Consider the following 16804-nt stretch of genomic DNA (forward strand, 5'->3'; position numbering starts at 1 on the left):
CGGTCATTATACGTTTATATTTTACATTGTATTCTTATAAGTAATTCACATTGATACAAGATTCATATACATTGATTACTGAGAATCCAATCTTATTTTATGTTGAGCCCATTAAAATGGTTCTCATTTTGACCAAGCATAAATCCGTTTCCATAGGCAGTACTATTCTGTCCCTTTAATTGCAGTACACAGGTGCTCTCATTGTGACGTAGGTAGGCAAGCCTTTTTAAGTTGTTTAATGTCTATACAAGTTAAGTCCCTGACGAAGTGCCTCCGGGCAGGAAACGCGTCGGACGTTTGCCATTGTTTCAATGTACCCCTGAGTTTGTTTGACACCCTGTTTATGATCTTACAATAAAGACATCACTTTTTACCTGCACACACCCTGCGGCTGCAATTTGTCCCAATACAAGGTAACTTTCATTGTTTATCAGAGTTTTTTCGTTTGGATGCCGGAGGAGTGGATCCTTACCTTTCATGGGGCAGCCTGAGCAAATGATCACACAGCGGCAAGAGTGGTGAGATTAACCAGCTTTACCTTAGTTCCAGTCTACACGCTGAAATTTGTGTTTACTTGTACCTTACTCATCACCACACCCGCACGCTGTACGATTCTACCCTCAGTTTGTTACAAGTGATTACTTCCACTGACTACACGCTACACTGTTTACGGTCTTGTTCAGAGCACCTGTTACTAGCTACATGATATCTACTCAGTATCAGCTATTGTACTTTATTTGCTTGGAATCAGTGGTTTACTTACAAAGTGCAGCATCTGCATCTGTTTGTGTCTCTGAAGATAAGTGAGACAGGTGGAATCTTCCCTTTGGAGGAAGTCCCTTGAACTCTAGCAGGTATCCCTTGGAGACTATTTCTAGTACCCAGGGATCCAGAACATCTCTTGCCCAAGCCTGAGCAAAGAGAGATAGTCTGCCCCCTACCAGATCCGGTCCCGGATCGGGGGCTACCCCTTCATGCTGTCTTGGTAGCAGCAGCAGGTTTCTTGGTCTGTTTACCCTTGTTCCAGCCTTGCATGGGCTTCCAAGCGGGTTTGGGCTGGGCCGCGTTACCTTCTTGTCTAGCGGCAGTGGAGTTATTAGCCGGTCCGTTCCTGAAATTGTGAAAAGAACGAAAATTAGACTTGTTCTTAGCCTTAAAAGGCCTATCCTGTGGGAGGGCATGGCCCTTACCCCCAGTGATGTCTGAAATAATTTCCTTCAATTCCGGCCCAAAAAGGGTCTTACCCTTGAAAGGAATATTAAGTAACTTAGTCTTGGACGACACATCTGCCGACCAGGATTTTAGCCAAAGCGCCCTCCGCGCTACTATAGCAAAACCTGAGTTTTTCGCCGCCAATTTCGTTATTTGAAAAGCGGCATCCAATATAAAGGAATTAGCTAACTTTAATGCGTGAATTCTGTCCATGACTTCTTCATAGGAAGTCTCTTTCTGGAGCGACCTTTCTAGTTCCTCGAACCAAAAGGACGCCGCTGAAGTGACAGTAATAACACACGTAGCTGGTTGAAGGATGAACCCTTGTTGAACAAAAATCTTTTTAAGCAATCCTTCCAATTTTTATCCATAGGATCTTTGAAAGCGCAGCTGTCCTCTATAGGAATAGTTGTGCGCTTCGCTAGTGTTGAAACAGCTCCCTCAACCTTCGGGACCGTCTGCCATGCGTCCCTTCTAGGGTCTACTATGGGAAACATTTTCTTAAATATAGGAGGTGGGGCAAAGGGTACACCTGGCTTCTCCCACTCCTTATCCACTATGCTCGCTACCCTCTTGGGTATTGGAAAAGCGTCTTCGTGCACTGGGACCTCTAAAAATTTGTCCAATTTGCACAACTTCTCTGGTACTACTACAGAATCACAGTCATCCAGAGTAGCTAATACCTCCTTAAGCAAAGCGCGGAGATGTTCTAGCTTAAATTTAAATGCTACTATATCAGGTTCTGCCTGTTGAGAAATTTTTCCTGAGTCTGAAATTTCACCCTCAGACAGCCCTTCCCTCACAGCCAATTCCGATTGATGTGAGGGTAAAATAGATAAGGCATCGTCAGCGTCTGATTGTTCATCCTTTTTTTATCTGTATTTAAAACTGAACAATCACGCTTTCTCTGAAATGCTGGCAGTTTGGATAAAAGATTTGCTAAAGAATTATCCACTACTGCTGTTAATTGTTGCATAGAAATAAGCACTGGCGCGCTAGGTGTCGCCTGCGCGGGCAAAGCTGGTGTAGACACAGAAGGAGAGGATGTAGAATTATCCTCACTACCTTCATTAGATAAATTATCTTGGGCAACATTATGAAATGTAACAGAGCTGTCCTTATTTTGTTTGGACGCTATGGCACAATTATCACAAACACTCAAAGGGGGAACACATTTGTCTCTACACACACAGAACATAGGTTATCTGATGGCATAGACATGTTAAACAGATTTAGGCAGGCAAACAATGCAATAAAAACGATTTTAAACAAAAACGTTACTGTCTCTTTAAATAATAAAATTACACACTTTATTTCTGAATGTTCAAAAAACTATGAAGGCAATATCCGATTTTTATGAAATTTGGACCCCAGTGTCTTAATGCTTAGAAAGTATTGCACAGCAAATATGGAGACTCTAGCTCTTAAAACAAGTAAACCAGAGCTAATTGTTGGATTTAACTGTTTTTATACACTACAATCCCTGCTACAGTATTGCTGCAGCATTTTACCTTCCTTAGGGGTCAATCATCCACAGAAATAAGCCTTCTGGAGTCACTTTCTGAGTCACAGGACCCTCTCACATGAAAACTGCATGCACTGCCTTGAAATCAACTGCACAGCTGAAGCACCAAAATGAGGCTTCCTCCCTCAGCACACTAGAGTGAAGGGGCCTTCCTGACTAGATTTAGGTGTCTAAAACATGCCAGATCAATAAAAAACGTTCCCAAGTGTATATGAGCTTATAAAACAGTTCAAATGCCATGATATTGTAATAAAAACCAATCGATTTTGCCCCTAACAGTGTCTACCAGCATAACAATCAAAAAGGGGAAGCCTGTTATCTTTTTTGCTGAGGTGAAAGAAAAATGGCTTACCATTTTCCCTGAGGGGAAAAATGACTGTCATCTAGCATTAGCCTGTGTTGTTAGAAGGAGACTAGTCATACCTGAAGCAGATGAGTCTGCAAACTGTTACCCCCAACTGAAGTTCTCTGGTTTCAACAGTCCTGCGTGGTAACAGCAATGGATTCTAGTTACTTGTGCTAAAATCATATTCCTCTTAACAGAAATCTTCATCACTTTTCTGTTGTAGAGTAAATAGTACAAGCCAGCACTATTTTAAAATAACAAACTCTTGATAGAAGAGATAGGATAGGAGAATGACTGGGGGGCGGAGCTAGAGGGGGAGCTATATGGACAGCTCTGCTGTGTGCTCTCCTTGCCTTTCCCTGTAGGGGAGGAGAATATCCCACAAGTAATGGATGACGCCGTGGACCGGACACACCAATGTTGGAGAAACATAGTCAATATTCTTGATGTGTTGCTTAAATTCAATAAGTTAGACCTATAAGCAGCACTTCTCATATGTAAATTTACCCTGGCCTTCCTATATACATAAATAACCAGTCATGTGTATGTCCTGCTCATTATACAAGCTGGAAACTATTTACATCTCTAAATTCACTAAGGGTGTAATTCCAATGAAAAGTTCTCCAAACTCAAAATGTTATAGAGTCAATCCCCCTGTATTGAGACAAGGGTAAGAGTGAGCAGACAATAGTTCACAGTATATTCTCAAAATTAACTTAGTGTCCACAAGTTGTTATTTCCAGGAACAGAGAGAACAGAGAATATCCACAAAATAAACTTCTTCTCTTAAAGTAAATATTCTTACAGCTATTATGCCAAGAAAAAGTTTTTAAACTGGTGGAATTAGTCAGTTATTTAAGAACACCTATACCAGTCTTGTAACACAGTTTTATGGTTTATCCCCTGACCACTCTTTTTCAGCAATGTGGAATTTTCTCCAGTTTACTTTTCCAAAGATGCCTCTTCAAGTAGCTCAGCTAATAAACCAAATTGCTTCAATTCGTTATATATATATATATAAGTTAAAAATACAGTTCCACACAGTGCCAAATTGCTTCAATTCGTTATATATATATAAAAGTTAAAAAATACAGTTCCACACAACTACACACAGCTCCAAACAGAAGTAGTGTTGATAATACCAGGCAGATTTTTTAATAACCTCTTTTTTTTTTTTTTTTTTTTGTCTATAATCAACTTTTTTTTTTTTTTTTAAAGGATTGAAAAGGTGTTACAGATCTTTTTTCAATAAAGACACAGAGTCTCAAATGAATTTCTTCACTGGGGGAGATAACCCATTGTCATCATTTATAACACCTGTAAGGGAACTTTGTTTCGTTAATGTTTGTCAGCGCCCACCCGCCGACATCTCAGCAAGTTAGCACTGTACTCACGGAACTGAAAACTCACAGTCTCCCCTGGGGTATGGTTAGATGCCGGGTATTATGTCTCCCCCAGACTTGTCGATCCTGGTTAGTCCTTATAAGCCTGTAGTGCTGGTAATAGTCTCCGGTGCCGCGTTGTTAAACAGGACCAGACAGACCTCCACCTCAGGGAAAGCAAAAATGAGGTACACTTCTGTGGCAGTTATCAGGTCTCCACTCCTCTCCGCTCTTTCCAATCCGCACAGTAATCCCAGCTTAAACGCTCACTTTATTGAGCTTCCACGTCGGTCTGTGCGCTTGTACCGCTCCTTCTTTTTACCACCTTCTTCGCCGTAACTCTCTAATCCCTCATTCGCCTCCTCTGTAGCGAAGACCGCACGACTAAACAAGCACACGTTTAGCCTAGGGCCTAAATGGTCGGCGTCTGCGATAATACACGCAGCTTGGAGAGCCGCAGTGTTGCTGTTCTCTGTCTGGCACCACCCACCGGAAACCTCTGGAATCTGGAAACCGCTAGAAGAGCCCCCAGAACCTTCATAAATATCATTGGAGCAGTAGCTAAGCCAAACGGAAGAACTATGAGCTGGAAGTGCTGATCCAGAAATGCAAACCGCAGGAACTGGAAATAATTCCTGTGGATCGGAACGTGAAGGTATGCATCCTTCAGATCTATGGTAGTCATAAACTGTCCTTTCTGAACCAGGGGAAGTATTGATCTTATAGTCTACATCTTGAAGGAGGGGACACTTAGAAATTTGTTTAGGCACTTTAAGTCAAGAATTGGATGAAAAGTTCCCTCCTTTTGGGAATCACAAAAAAGTACCGGGATAATTACTCCTAAGGAGACTTGATCCCATAGACAATCTTAAAAGACTGTCTGCTTCTCTGGTCTTGTAGACAGTCTGGAGAGTAGGAATCTGCACCCTGGACATCCTATCTGGTATCCCTGAGATACGACCCCCAGAACCCAAGGATCCTGAACATCCTGAAACCAATCATCTGAGAAAAGTAACAATCTGCCACCTCTTCATGCCTATTTGTTATTGGTGGGCTTCTTTGTCTGTTTGGACTTGTTTCAGGACTGAGCAGGCTTCCAAGTGCTCTTGGGCTGCTCTGGTTTGGATGAAGATTGAGATCTTTGGGATTTGTCCGAACGAAAGGAGCAAAAATGAGAGGACTACCATCCCTTAGGTCTGTTCTTCTTATCCGGAGGTAGGAAGCCACCTTTCCCTACAGTAACCGTAGAGATAATGAGTCCAGACCTGGTCCGAATAAGATCTTCCCCTTGAAAGGAAGAGAAAGGAGTCTGCATTTAGAAGTCATATATGCAGACCAAGACTTCAACAAGAGAGACCTGTGGGCTAGGACCGCAAAATCTGAAGCCTTAGCATTCAGGTGAATAATCTGCATATTCGCATCACAGATGAAAGAATTAGCTACTCTTAAAGCTTTAATTCTCTCCCGAATAACCTTGAGGGGAGATTCCACCTCGATAAGTTCTGACAGGGAGTCGCAGTAGTAGGTGGTGCCCCTGCCACCGCTGCCGTCGGTTGAAATAAAAATCCCGCGTGCTGAAACATTCTCTTTAGAAAAGTTTCCAACTTCTTATCCAAAGGTTCTCTAAAGGAAGAGCTATCATCAAGAGGGATAGTCCTATGTATATACTTAAAACAGCAACAAACAGCTAGATTACAAGTTTTGCGTTGCGGCTTGTAACGCTGAAAATATGGCATTTTCAGCGTTAAAATAGCACCGCCGCTATTACAAGTCTTGTCGGTATAGGTGTACACTTTTTTGGCCATCACGCAACTTCAGTACCGCACTTTTTAAAAAGTCCTTTTTCAATGGGACTTCCATAGCGCCGGTATTACAAGTTTTCCTGGGAGGCTAAAAAGTGAGCGGTACACCCTATAACGACAAGATCTGTACCGCCATCTAAAGTCAGTAGTTATGAGTTTTACGTTACAAAGCTGTACCATAAAAACTCATAACTATTAAAATTTATTAACCCCTATTCCGCCGCTTCCCAACATCGTCGCCACTATAATAAACCTATGAACCCCTAAACCGCCACCCTCCCGCATCGCAAACACTATTTAAATATTATTAACCCCCTAATCTACCATCCTCTTACACCGCCGTTATAATAAACCTATTAACGACTAAACCGCAAGCCCCCCACAACGAAATATACTAAAATAAATTATTAACCCCTAAAGCTCTGACCTCCCACATCACTAACTCTACATAAATATATTAACCCCTAATCCTAACCCTAACGTAACCCTAAGTCTAAACCTAACCCTAACCTAACACCCCCTAACTTAAATATAATTAAAATAAATCTAAATAAACCTTACAATTATTAACTAAATAATTCCTATTATAAACTAAATACATACTTACCTGTAAAAAAAATCCTAAGCTAGCTACAAAATAACCAATAGTTATATTGTAGCTATCTTAGGTTTTATTTTTTATTTCACAGGTAAGTTTGTATTTATTTTTACTAGGTAGACTAGTTATTAAATAGTTATTAACTATTTACTAGCTACCTAGTTAAAATAAATACAGTTACCTGTAAAATAAAACCTAACCTGCCTTACACTAAAACTTAACATTACAATAAAATGAAATCAATTAAATTAATAAAATACAATTTACTAACTTACAAAAAAAAAAATAAACACTAAATTACAAAAAATAAAAAACAAAATTATCAAAAATAAAAACAAATTACTCCTAATCTAATAGCCCTATCAAAATAAAAAAACCTCCCCCAAAATAAAAAAAACCCTAGCCTTTTGCGGGGCATTGCCCCAAAGATATCAGCTCTTTTACATTGCAATAAAAAATACAAACAACCCCCCAACAGTAAAACCCACCACCCACCCAACCAAACCCCACAAATAAAAAACTATCTAAATAAACCTAAGCTTCTTTATTAAAGTACAGACATGTTATAAAAGCGAGTAAATTAACTCTTAATCATAAAGGCAATTTTTTAAAGTTAGCCGAGGGAGAAAAGGATGTTCCAAATCTCTCCAATTCATTACTAATAATGTCCGCCATATGAACTGGGACCGAAAAAGTTTGTGGGACCTTCCTGTCTTCATAAACCCTATCCAATTTAGGGATCTTAGGTTCCTCAGGTAGCTTAGCCTCTGGAACCTCTAGCATAGACAGGACCTCCTTCAGTAAAAAACACAGATGTTCAATTTTAAATCTAAAGAAGGGTTCCACCGCCATAGGAGATTTAGTAGTAGAAGTTCACCCTCTGATGCCACAGAGGTTAACTCCTCATCGGATAGCTGGGACTTAATCGCTAGATCCAATTGGAAATTAGAAGAATCTAAAACATGAGAACTGTGTTTAATCCTTTCTCTTACGTTTCCCAGAGAAAGGTAGGGCACTCAGGGCCGCGGACATTGCCGATTGTAACTGTGCGGTAAAGTTCGCAGGAAAAAGGCCCCCCTCCAGACAGAGAAATAGCTGTGCCTTGGGGAAATGCATGTGAAGCGGTTAGGGTAGAAAGGGTAGTAATCACTCAGGTCACAGAATCCTGAGAGGTTGATGGCTTAGGGGGACTAATTGCGCTAGGGTTAATAGCAGACTTAGCTCCCTTCTTAGACTTTAAAACAGTACCCAGGCAAATGTAACAAAATTGAGCAGACGGGCAAACCAAGGCCTCCTCATAATATAAGCAGGTATTATTAATCACTACAGAAGGAGTGGAACCTTCTAATGTATTATCAGTGTCCTCCATAGTAGGTATGTAATCCCACAGTAGAAAGAAAAACGATACAAAAATAAAGTTTTAAATATAGAAAGGCACCTTTACAAAACTAATGGCTGGGGCATTCACCACCTCCTAGACTGCACGAGCGCTGTCTGCAGCATGATCATAAGGAAGTGAATGAAGCCACACCCAGTCACATGGTGCGAAAGGCAGAACCTCCCTTGCTATGAAAAAGTGCGCAAAGCTATTAGGAGCTGCGCAACTCACAAAGTGAAAGTGAAACCTGCCTGTTCCAGCCAAAAGTACACAGTCTAAATGAGCCCTGAAAACTTTCTTCACAAATGTTAAAGCAGTATATAAACTCCCCAAACTGTTCCTAATAAACTCCCACTGAGGATATATTAACCCTTGATCCTACCGAGGTATAGAGGAATCACACTGTGACCCTATATAAGGCGTCCCTGCTATATGAAAATAACATAGACTTACCCTTCAGGATCCGTGCTGTGGAACAGATACAGCCTCTCAAGTGTGACAGCCTTGTAGCGATGCTCTGACAGGGACCTGTGTGTGGAAAAGCAAGCAGTATAACTAGTTAACACTAATTGCTCAGGAGTTGTTAGATAGAGAGTCTGGATGGCTTCGCAGAAAATCTTTCCCTGCATCTCCAGACTCTAACTTTAATCAATACTCTCACTGAGAGGTTTATATGATTACTTAAAACTCCAGTCCTCTCTTGAAGGGAACATACCCGTTAAGGACAATCCGAATCTTCTGACACTTCTCTGCCATCTTCCTCTAGTGACAAAAGGCAAAGAATGACTGGGGGGGATAGGGGAAGTGGGAGGGATATTTAAGCCTTTGGCTGGGGTGTCTTTGCCTCCTCCTGCTGGCCAGGTGTTGTATTTCCCAACAGTAAGAAATGAAGTCGTGGACTCTCTCTGCCATATGGAAATAAATACTGAGTTGATTTAAAGCTTTTATGTGGCACGCTCTAATTGATTGGAATAGGACTCAAGTTATGAATTTGTACTACAGTTTCTTTTTTCATTTTTATAGATACATGCTTGTTCCAAGACTTTACCTGGTTTTTTGCTCACCAGACTCTGTACTTTTCGATGCAAATTAATTAAATCACATAGAAAGTTGAAAACACGGTGACACTCCAGCTCATCCCAGCCTGCTGTAAGAATCTGAACAAGTGAAGCCAAAGTAAAAAAAATAAATAAGAAAAGGTCAAATAGCATTAAGTATAATTAGCTGCTGTGAATTTTAATCTTTTTATATACTAGAAGAACATCTTTCTAGTGCCAATTTTTGTTGTTTGGAATTTACATGGCACATCATAACAAACACTTCTCATTTTCCAAGTGCTTTTTAAAACAAATGTTCCCTAAAAGGATTGTTTAATGCTAAACTGTTTAAAAAAGCAAATCTTGCATAGCAGCAGTTTTATTGTAAAGGCAGTATGAAGATCCACATTGGGTGTTACCAATATTATAGTAGGTAAATCAGTTTTCCTATCATTACTTACAGTATAAATCATTGACAGTTAAACTAAAGTACTATACAGTATATAACATAATAATATATTATATAGCATGTAAAATCATATTGTAATTGTATAACCCTTTCTCCCAGCAACACAGCACACAGAGCAGTAACAAACTTCTTTTTGCCCAGTAACACAGAGTTTAGCAAACAAACATTGATTAGCAGTAACACAAAGTAATTATCCTAACTCTGACAAGGAGTTCTACACCCCATTTTCCTTTTATGATTCTTGCACATATTACCTTCCTACCGTTACACTTTACATTATCCATTTTCACTGAGCATGCACACACTGGGCAATAGCTGAACAGTAGCATGGTGACAGCATTAACACCATCAACTTAAGCAATGCAGCAGCTACATTGTAATAATGAAGCTTTCACTTTCTGTGAGAGTTCTTATAATATAATAGTTACAGCATCTTATGTCTGAAGCTATTGTGTGTTCAGGTCACAGTGCTACCAGCTACTTAAAAAAAATATATATATTCTTACCTGATTAATTATTTTCTTTCTTGATAGAGAGAGTCCACAAAATTCTATTCTAACAAATGTGAATTAGATCACCTGGCCACCAGGAGGAGGCAAAGACACCCCAACCAGAGCATTCAAGTATCCCTCCTACTTCCCCTTCCCTCCTAGTAGTTCATATCTGAGGATAGGGAAAAGCAAGTGAGATAAAACGGGTAAGAGGTGCAAACTGGGACTGCCGCCTACAGAAAAAACAGGGCTGGTGCGTGGACTCTCACTACTAAGAAAGAAAATAATTTATCAGGTAAGAATACATTTTGTTTTCTTTCTAATGGTAGTGAGAGTCCACAAAATCCTATTCTTACAAATGGGAATCTGCCCAAGCTGTGGAGTCCATAAACAAAAAAGGGTGGGATTAATAGGCAAGGCAGTTACTTGTTTACTAGACACAACCACCTGAAGGATTTTCCTGCCAAAAGATGTCTCTGCAGAGGCAAAAACATTGAACTGGTAAAATTTAGTGAACGTATGAAGTGAAGACCAGGTAGCAGCCTTGCAAATCTTTTCTACCAAAGCCTCATTCCTAAAGGCCTAAGACGTAGATACCAAATGATTAGAATGAGCAGTGATACGTGTCGGAGGCTGACCTGCCTCCATGTAAGCCATCTGAATAAGATTCCTCAACCAAGAAGAGAAGGAAGTAGCGGTAGCCTTCTAATCCTTATGCTTACCAGAGAAAAGAACAAACAAGCTTTGCGACTGGCGAAAATCCTTAGTAGCATGAAGGTAAAATTTTAATGCCCTTACCACATCTAAATTATGCAAGTATAACACTTTCCAGAAAAGCAACTTAATATCTAAGGAATGCATAGGTTCAAACGGAACATGCTGCAAAACTTTAAGAACAAGATTAAGTCTGCATGGAGGAGCAAGTGGTTTGAATACTAGTCTGATTCTAACCAGAGCCTGAACAAAGGATTGAACATTGGGCAACCGTGCCAACTTTTTATGTAACAAAACAAAATCTGACCCTTAATGGAGCTAGACGAGAGACCCTTATCATGTCCCTCCTGAAGGAACTGAAGAAAATGTGTAATTCTCACTGTGTGCTAAGAAAACCCAAATTCAGCCCACCAAGACAGATAAACCTTCCACACTTTATGATAAATACGCCTGGTGACAGTTTTACATGCTTGGACAAGAGTGTCAATAACAGAGTCAGAGAATCCTCTCTGAGTCAAAATAAACCATTTAATCTCCACGCAGTCAGCCTTAGAGAATCTAGATTTTGATAAAAGAATGGACCTTGACATAGAAAATCCACTCTCTGAGGAAGACACCATGAAGGAGCAGATGGCATCCTTGTGAGATCTGCATACCAAGTCCTGCATGGCCACACAGGGGTTAAAAATATCACTGACACCCTCTCCTGTTCTACTACCGGGGGAAAAGATAACCAGACAATAGCCAAGGTAACCTCCCTTGATCGAGATCCGTACCTCAGAAGCTTGAAATTGAGACGTGATGCCATGAGATCTATCTCCGGATATCCCCATTGGAAAACAATCTAGTTAAATATCTCCTGATTGAGATACCCTTCTTCAGAGTAAAGAGCCTGTAGCCTTAAATAATCTGCTTCCCAGTTCTCCACTCCTGGAATGTGAATTGCGGAGATTAGACACTGGTAACTTTCCATCCAGTTCAGAATGATATTCACTGTGACGGACCTCTCGGTACCCTCTCTGGGTATGTCCACCTGTTCAGCTTCCCTAACATCTGGAACCACCAATGCTTCAGAAAATTACCCCAAGAATCAGACAAAACCCATTTTGGAGTAAAAACAGAATGACCCTTTATTGAAAGAGACACACACATTTTATACACTTCCAGAGACAATCCCCCTCCATGAATAAACATTAGCTAGAGCAGCAGATTAAAAATCGGAATGTAAACAATAGGAATGTCTCTAAACTGTTGAATAGGACATACACTCCCCTACCCCTGCCCTCACACTTCCCAGCTAGACTAGATATGATAAAAACAATAGGAATGTAAACAATAGGAATGTCTGTGCTGATTGTAACTTCTTGCAATAAGTCTCTGAGTCTTGAAGAGGGGGTTGGAGCAGGCAATGCTGGTTTGGTGCCTGAAAGTCTGGGCAAGTTTTTATGGATAGGGAGAGGGGCATCCAGATGTGATCTGGAATAGACACAGCAAAATCCCTTCCCTCTAACATCCTAATAGTCCTATTACCCTCAGTTTATCACAATACTCCAAATATCCCCTGGACACCCGCCTCCCAAAATACAGAATCCCTTCAAGTTCCAGGGTCCATAGTCAGTGGGCAGGAGGCTAGCCCACAGCCCCCTCCAGAAGCCCCAGTGATAGTAGGGTTTTTCACATTCCTTTCCCCTTAAAAGCAGACTAACTAAGTTCCAGACCATCCACTGGTTTGGACCTGTGTTAGTCGGTCAGAAAAACCCCACAATACATTTCCATTGGGGAGTCGGTCCCTGCCACTGGGGAGCTGAGCCGACTGCTCAGACTTCTGGATGCTTGTATCGCAGCTGTGGGGCTGGGCTGATAACCAAGGCTTCTGGAGGCTCATCCAAAAGCTGGAAAGATACATGGTCAATACTGTCTTCAAGGCTCCTGGGCTGTTGCTGGGGAGGGAGGATGACTTCCTCCACTCCCAGGTCCTTGTATTCCTGCTGGGAGGATAAGCCAACCGCTGTATCTCCCGGTTCCCCTTCCTCTTGCTGGGGATCATAGGTGACTGCTTTCATCCCTGGGTCCTCACACCGCCGATGGGGAGCAAGAATGGCTTCCTCCATTCCTGTGTACCCACACTGCCACTGGGGAGAGAGATCAGCTATCTCCTCTTCCTGAAACGGGTTCTGCTGCTGGGGAGAGAGGTTGGCCACCTCCTCTCCCTGGAAATGACTCTGCTGTTGTGGAGAGAGGTCGGCTACCTCCTCTCCCTGGAACTGGCTCTGCTGCTGGGGAGAGAGGTCAACTGCCTCCTCTCCCTGAAACTTGCTCTGCCACTGTGGAGAGAGGTTGGCTACCTCCTCTCCCTGGAAACCGCTCTGCTGTTGGGGAGAGAGGTTGGCCACCTCCTCTCCCTGGAACTTGATCTGCCGCTCAGGTGAGAGGTCAGCTACCTCCTCTACCTGGCCTCCCGGAGCTGGTGCTTGGCAGAGGCCAGCGGCACTCTGCCCTGTTGCCATCTATTCTTCTGGAGGCAGAGAGGAAAAGTCTATTAAATTATCAGTCTCTGGAGTCTGTGGCTGGGTAGAGAAGTCGACTAACTCCTCTCCCTGGGACTCCAGAGATATCACAGGTGCTGGACTGAGGCCATTGGCACTCTGCACTGTTGCCAGCACTTCTGCTGGTGTGGCTCCCTTGTCCAAGACCATAAGCTCGAGGCCAGACTGCTGATCATGGTTTAGCAGCTATTGGTAGCTCATTCCCGGTTGCCCCTCCTCTGCAGACTTCAAGGCATACTGCCGAACGAGATCTAACGCCTTTTACATGCCTTTTCTAGCTCCCATTCCTGGACACTTATAAAATCCAGATCGGCTTGCTGCCATAGTACCCCGAAAGATTCAGTAGTCTGTCTCGGTACTCTCTAATTTCCTCCAATCTACACTCCGCATTGCTCCCAAAGTCTGGGTCCACTGTAAGCTTCATAAATAGCAATCCAGGGCAGCCAAAGTCAAAACCCTCTGTGGGCCATCCTCCAGCCCTGGTCGCCCGGGTATAGCATACCATTGGAGGGCTCTGTAGACGTCATCCAGCATCATCTCAGTCTGGACCAATCTATCTAATGCAGTTAGCCATTCCTCCCTTGGCTGCTCTCAAAGGAAAGGCACTTGTAAGTCCAGCTGCAGCCAGTACCTTTCCTCATCAGTGGGGAGGACTATTACACGATAGTCCTGATCCTGTTAAAGAGCCTGCCACCAGAGTTCCCAGCGGATAAAGTCACTCCATCCCAGCTCATCCTGTGCAGAACCAGGGTCATCTAGCTGGGCCAGTGCCTCTTTCATTGTCAATTGGAACTCAGCTTCCATGGTTGCAGGCCAGTGCAGTGCTTCTCCTCTGTCAACAGGAAACTGGGTCCCTGTGGTGGTTTCAACTGCCCCGTATGAAGGAAGCAAATCCCGCCGCTGCCACCAATGTGATGGACCTCTCGTTACCCTCTCTGAGTATGTCCGCCTGTTCAGCTTCCCTAACATCTGGAACCACCAATGCTTCAGAAAATTACACAAGAATCAGACAGAACCAATTTTGGAGTAAAAACAGAATGACCCTTTATTGAAAGAGACACAAACATTTTATACACTTTCAGAGACAATCTTCTTCCATGAATAAACATTAGCTAGAGCAGCAGATTAAACAATAGGAATGTAAACAGTAGGAATGTCTCTAAACTGTTGAATAGGACATACAATCCCCCACCCCTGCCCTCACACTTCCCAGCTACACAAGATATGATTAAACCATAGGAATGTAAACAATAGGATTGTCTGTGCTGATTGTAAATTCGTGCAATAAGTCTCTGAGTCTTGAAGGGGGGTTGGAGCAGGGAATGCTGGTTTGGTGCCTGAAAGTCTGGGGAAGTTTTTATGGATAGGGAGAGGGGCATTCAGATGTGATCTGGAAGAGACACAGCAAAATCCCTTCCCCCTAACATTCCTAATAGTACTATTACCCTCAGTTTACCACAATACTCCAAATATCCCCTGGACACCCACCCCCAAAATACAGAATCCCTTCAAGTTCCAGGGTCCATAGTCAGTGGGCAGGAGGCTAGCCCACAGCCCCCCCCCCCAGAAGCCCCAGTGACAGTAGGGTTTGTCACATTCACCTCCTTCATTGCCAAATAACTGCAAGGCCCCTTTGGTGGTTGACATAGACCAACACCATGACATTGTCTTACTGAAATAGAAACGAACGGGCGGAACTCAGTTGAAGCCATGCTAGAAAGTGCATTGAAGATGGCTCTAAATTCCAGAATGTTCATAGGCAGGGACATTTCCTAAGAAGAACACATTTCCTGAGCTGTCCTGGAGCCCCAAACCGTTCCCCAACTGGAGAGGCTTGCGTCAATAATTATTATCTCCCAAAACAGACAAATGATGCTCATCCCCCAAACTACTCAGATGACATCCACCAATATAGGGAGTCCCTGGTAACAGGATCCAGATGTATCACCCGAGGCAAGTCTGAATGATCTCCATTCATTTGCTTTAACATGCACAACTGTAGAGGTCACAAATAAAAGTGAGCAAATGGCATAGAGTCTGATGCTGTCTCAATGAGTCATTTGTTTCATGGACCCTGTGAAAAAGAAATAAAGGTCTTTTAATTTTTCCCTGGAGGCTGGAAATCTACTTATTTACGCTGTCACCATGAGCCCCACTACCTCCATACACTGAGCTGACAAAAGATAGGGGGTAGAACGCAGACACTGACATGCAGACTGGAGTTTGGTCTTGCACTGTTCTGTAAGGGAAATCCTCATAGCCTCAAACTCTATAATCTCTCAGAGAAAACTTACTATTGTTTGAGGTACAAGAGAAATCGTTTCCAGGTTTACCTTCCAATCTTGACTCCGAAGGTACCAAAGTAACTTCTCTGTCTGAGAGGCCGCTAACTGAGAAGATGGCACTTGAAGTAAGATATCATCCAAGTAAGGGGCCACAGCAATGCCTTGCAGTCTGACCACTGCTAGAAGAGCTCCTAACACCTTTGTGAAAACTCTCGTAGCCGTAGCTAGAACAAAAGGAATAACTATATACTGGAAATGTCTGTTCAGAAATGCAAATTTTAGATACTGATTATGATCTTGATGGATTGTGAAGATACGGGTCCTTCAAGACCACCATAGAGGAAGAATAGATCTGATTGTTTCCATCTTAAAGGAGGGTAATCTTCAGTAACTTTTTTAGACTTTTAAAATCTAGAATAGGATGAAAGGTTCCATCTCTCTTTGTGACAACAGAGGTTTGAATATAACCCCTGTCCCGAAAGAACTGGAACTATCAATAACATGGTCTGAAGGACTTAAACACATTAAAGAAAATCCATTCTTTTTTTGGCCTTTTCAAAACTTGGGACAAGAGACACCTGCTTCTTGGAGGTTGAGATCAAAAGCTTATTCTCTAACCTCGGGAAACAATTTCCTGTTCCCAAGGGTCCTAGATAAGACTGGACCCATACCCCTCAAAACAGGCTTAATCTGCCTGCACTAAGAGAAAACTTGGGGGCCGTCCCTTCATGTAGACTTTGAACCTGGGGCCAACTTTTTGGATTGTTTGTTCTTATTCCATATTGGATTTGGCTTCAAAGTGCCCCTGGGGGTTCAGATTTGTTTGAGAAAGAGATCCTCTGTGGCTTATTCTGACGAAAGGGACAAAAACATCCCAATGACCTGCCTTTTGGTCTGGACGGAAGGAAACCTTTCTTATCTACAGTGACAGTCGAAATAATAGAATCCAATCCTGGTCCAAATAAGATCTAACTCCCTATGCCGCCACATACCCACCGCAAGTACTATCCATTAACCCT

At 42.3% G+C, this 16804-nt stretch overlaps 1 protein-coding gene across 1 annotated transcript in view; it reads right to left on the reverse strand.

The window, feature by feature from the left end:
• FBXO47 (F-box protein 47) overlaps window positions 1–16804 on the reverse strand; it is a 512374-nt gene that overhangs the window by 163675 nt on the left and 331895 nt on the right. The window contains exon 5 of the mRNA XM_053717491.1: window positions 9292–9400. Coding sequence (XP_053573466.1) covers window positions 9292–9400 — 109 coding nt within the window. The remainder of the gene's footprint in view (window positions 1–9291; window positions 9401–16804) is intronic.

This window comes from Bombina bombina, chromosome 1, assembly GCF_027579735.1.
Source record: "Bombina bombina isolate aBomBom1 chromosome 1, aBomBom1.pri, whole genome shotgun sequence".
Taxonomy (NCBI): domain Eukaryota; kingdom Metazoa; phylum Chordata; class Amphibia; order Anura; family Bombinatoridae; genus Bombina; species Bombina bombina.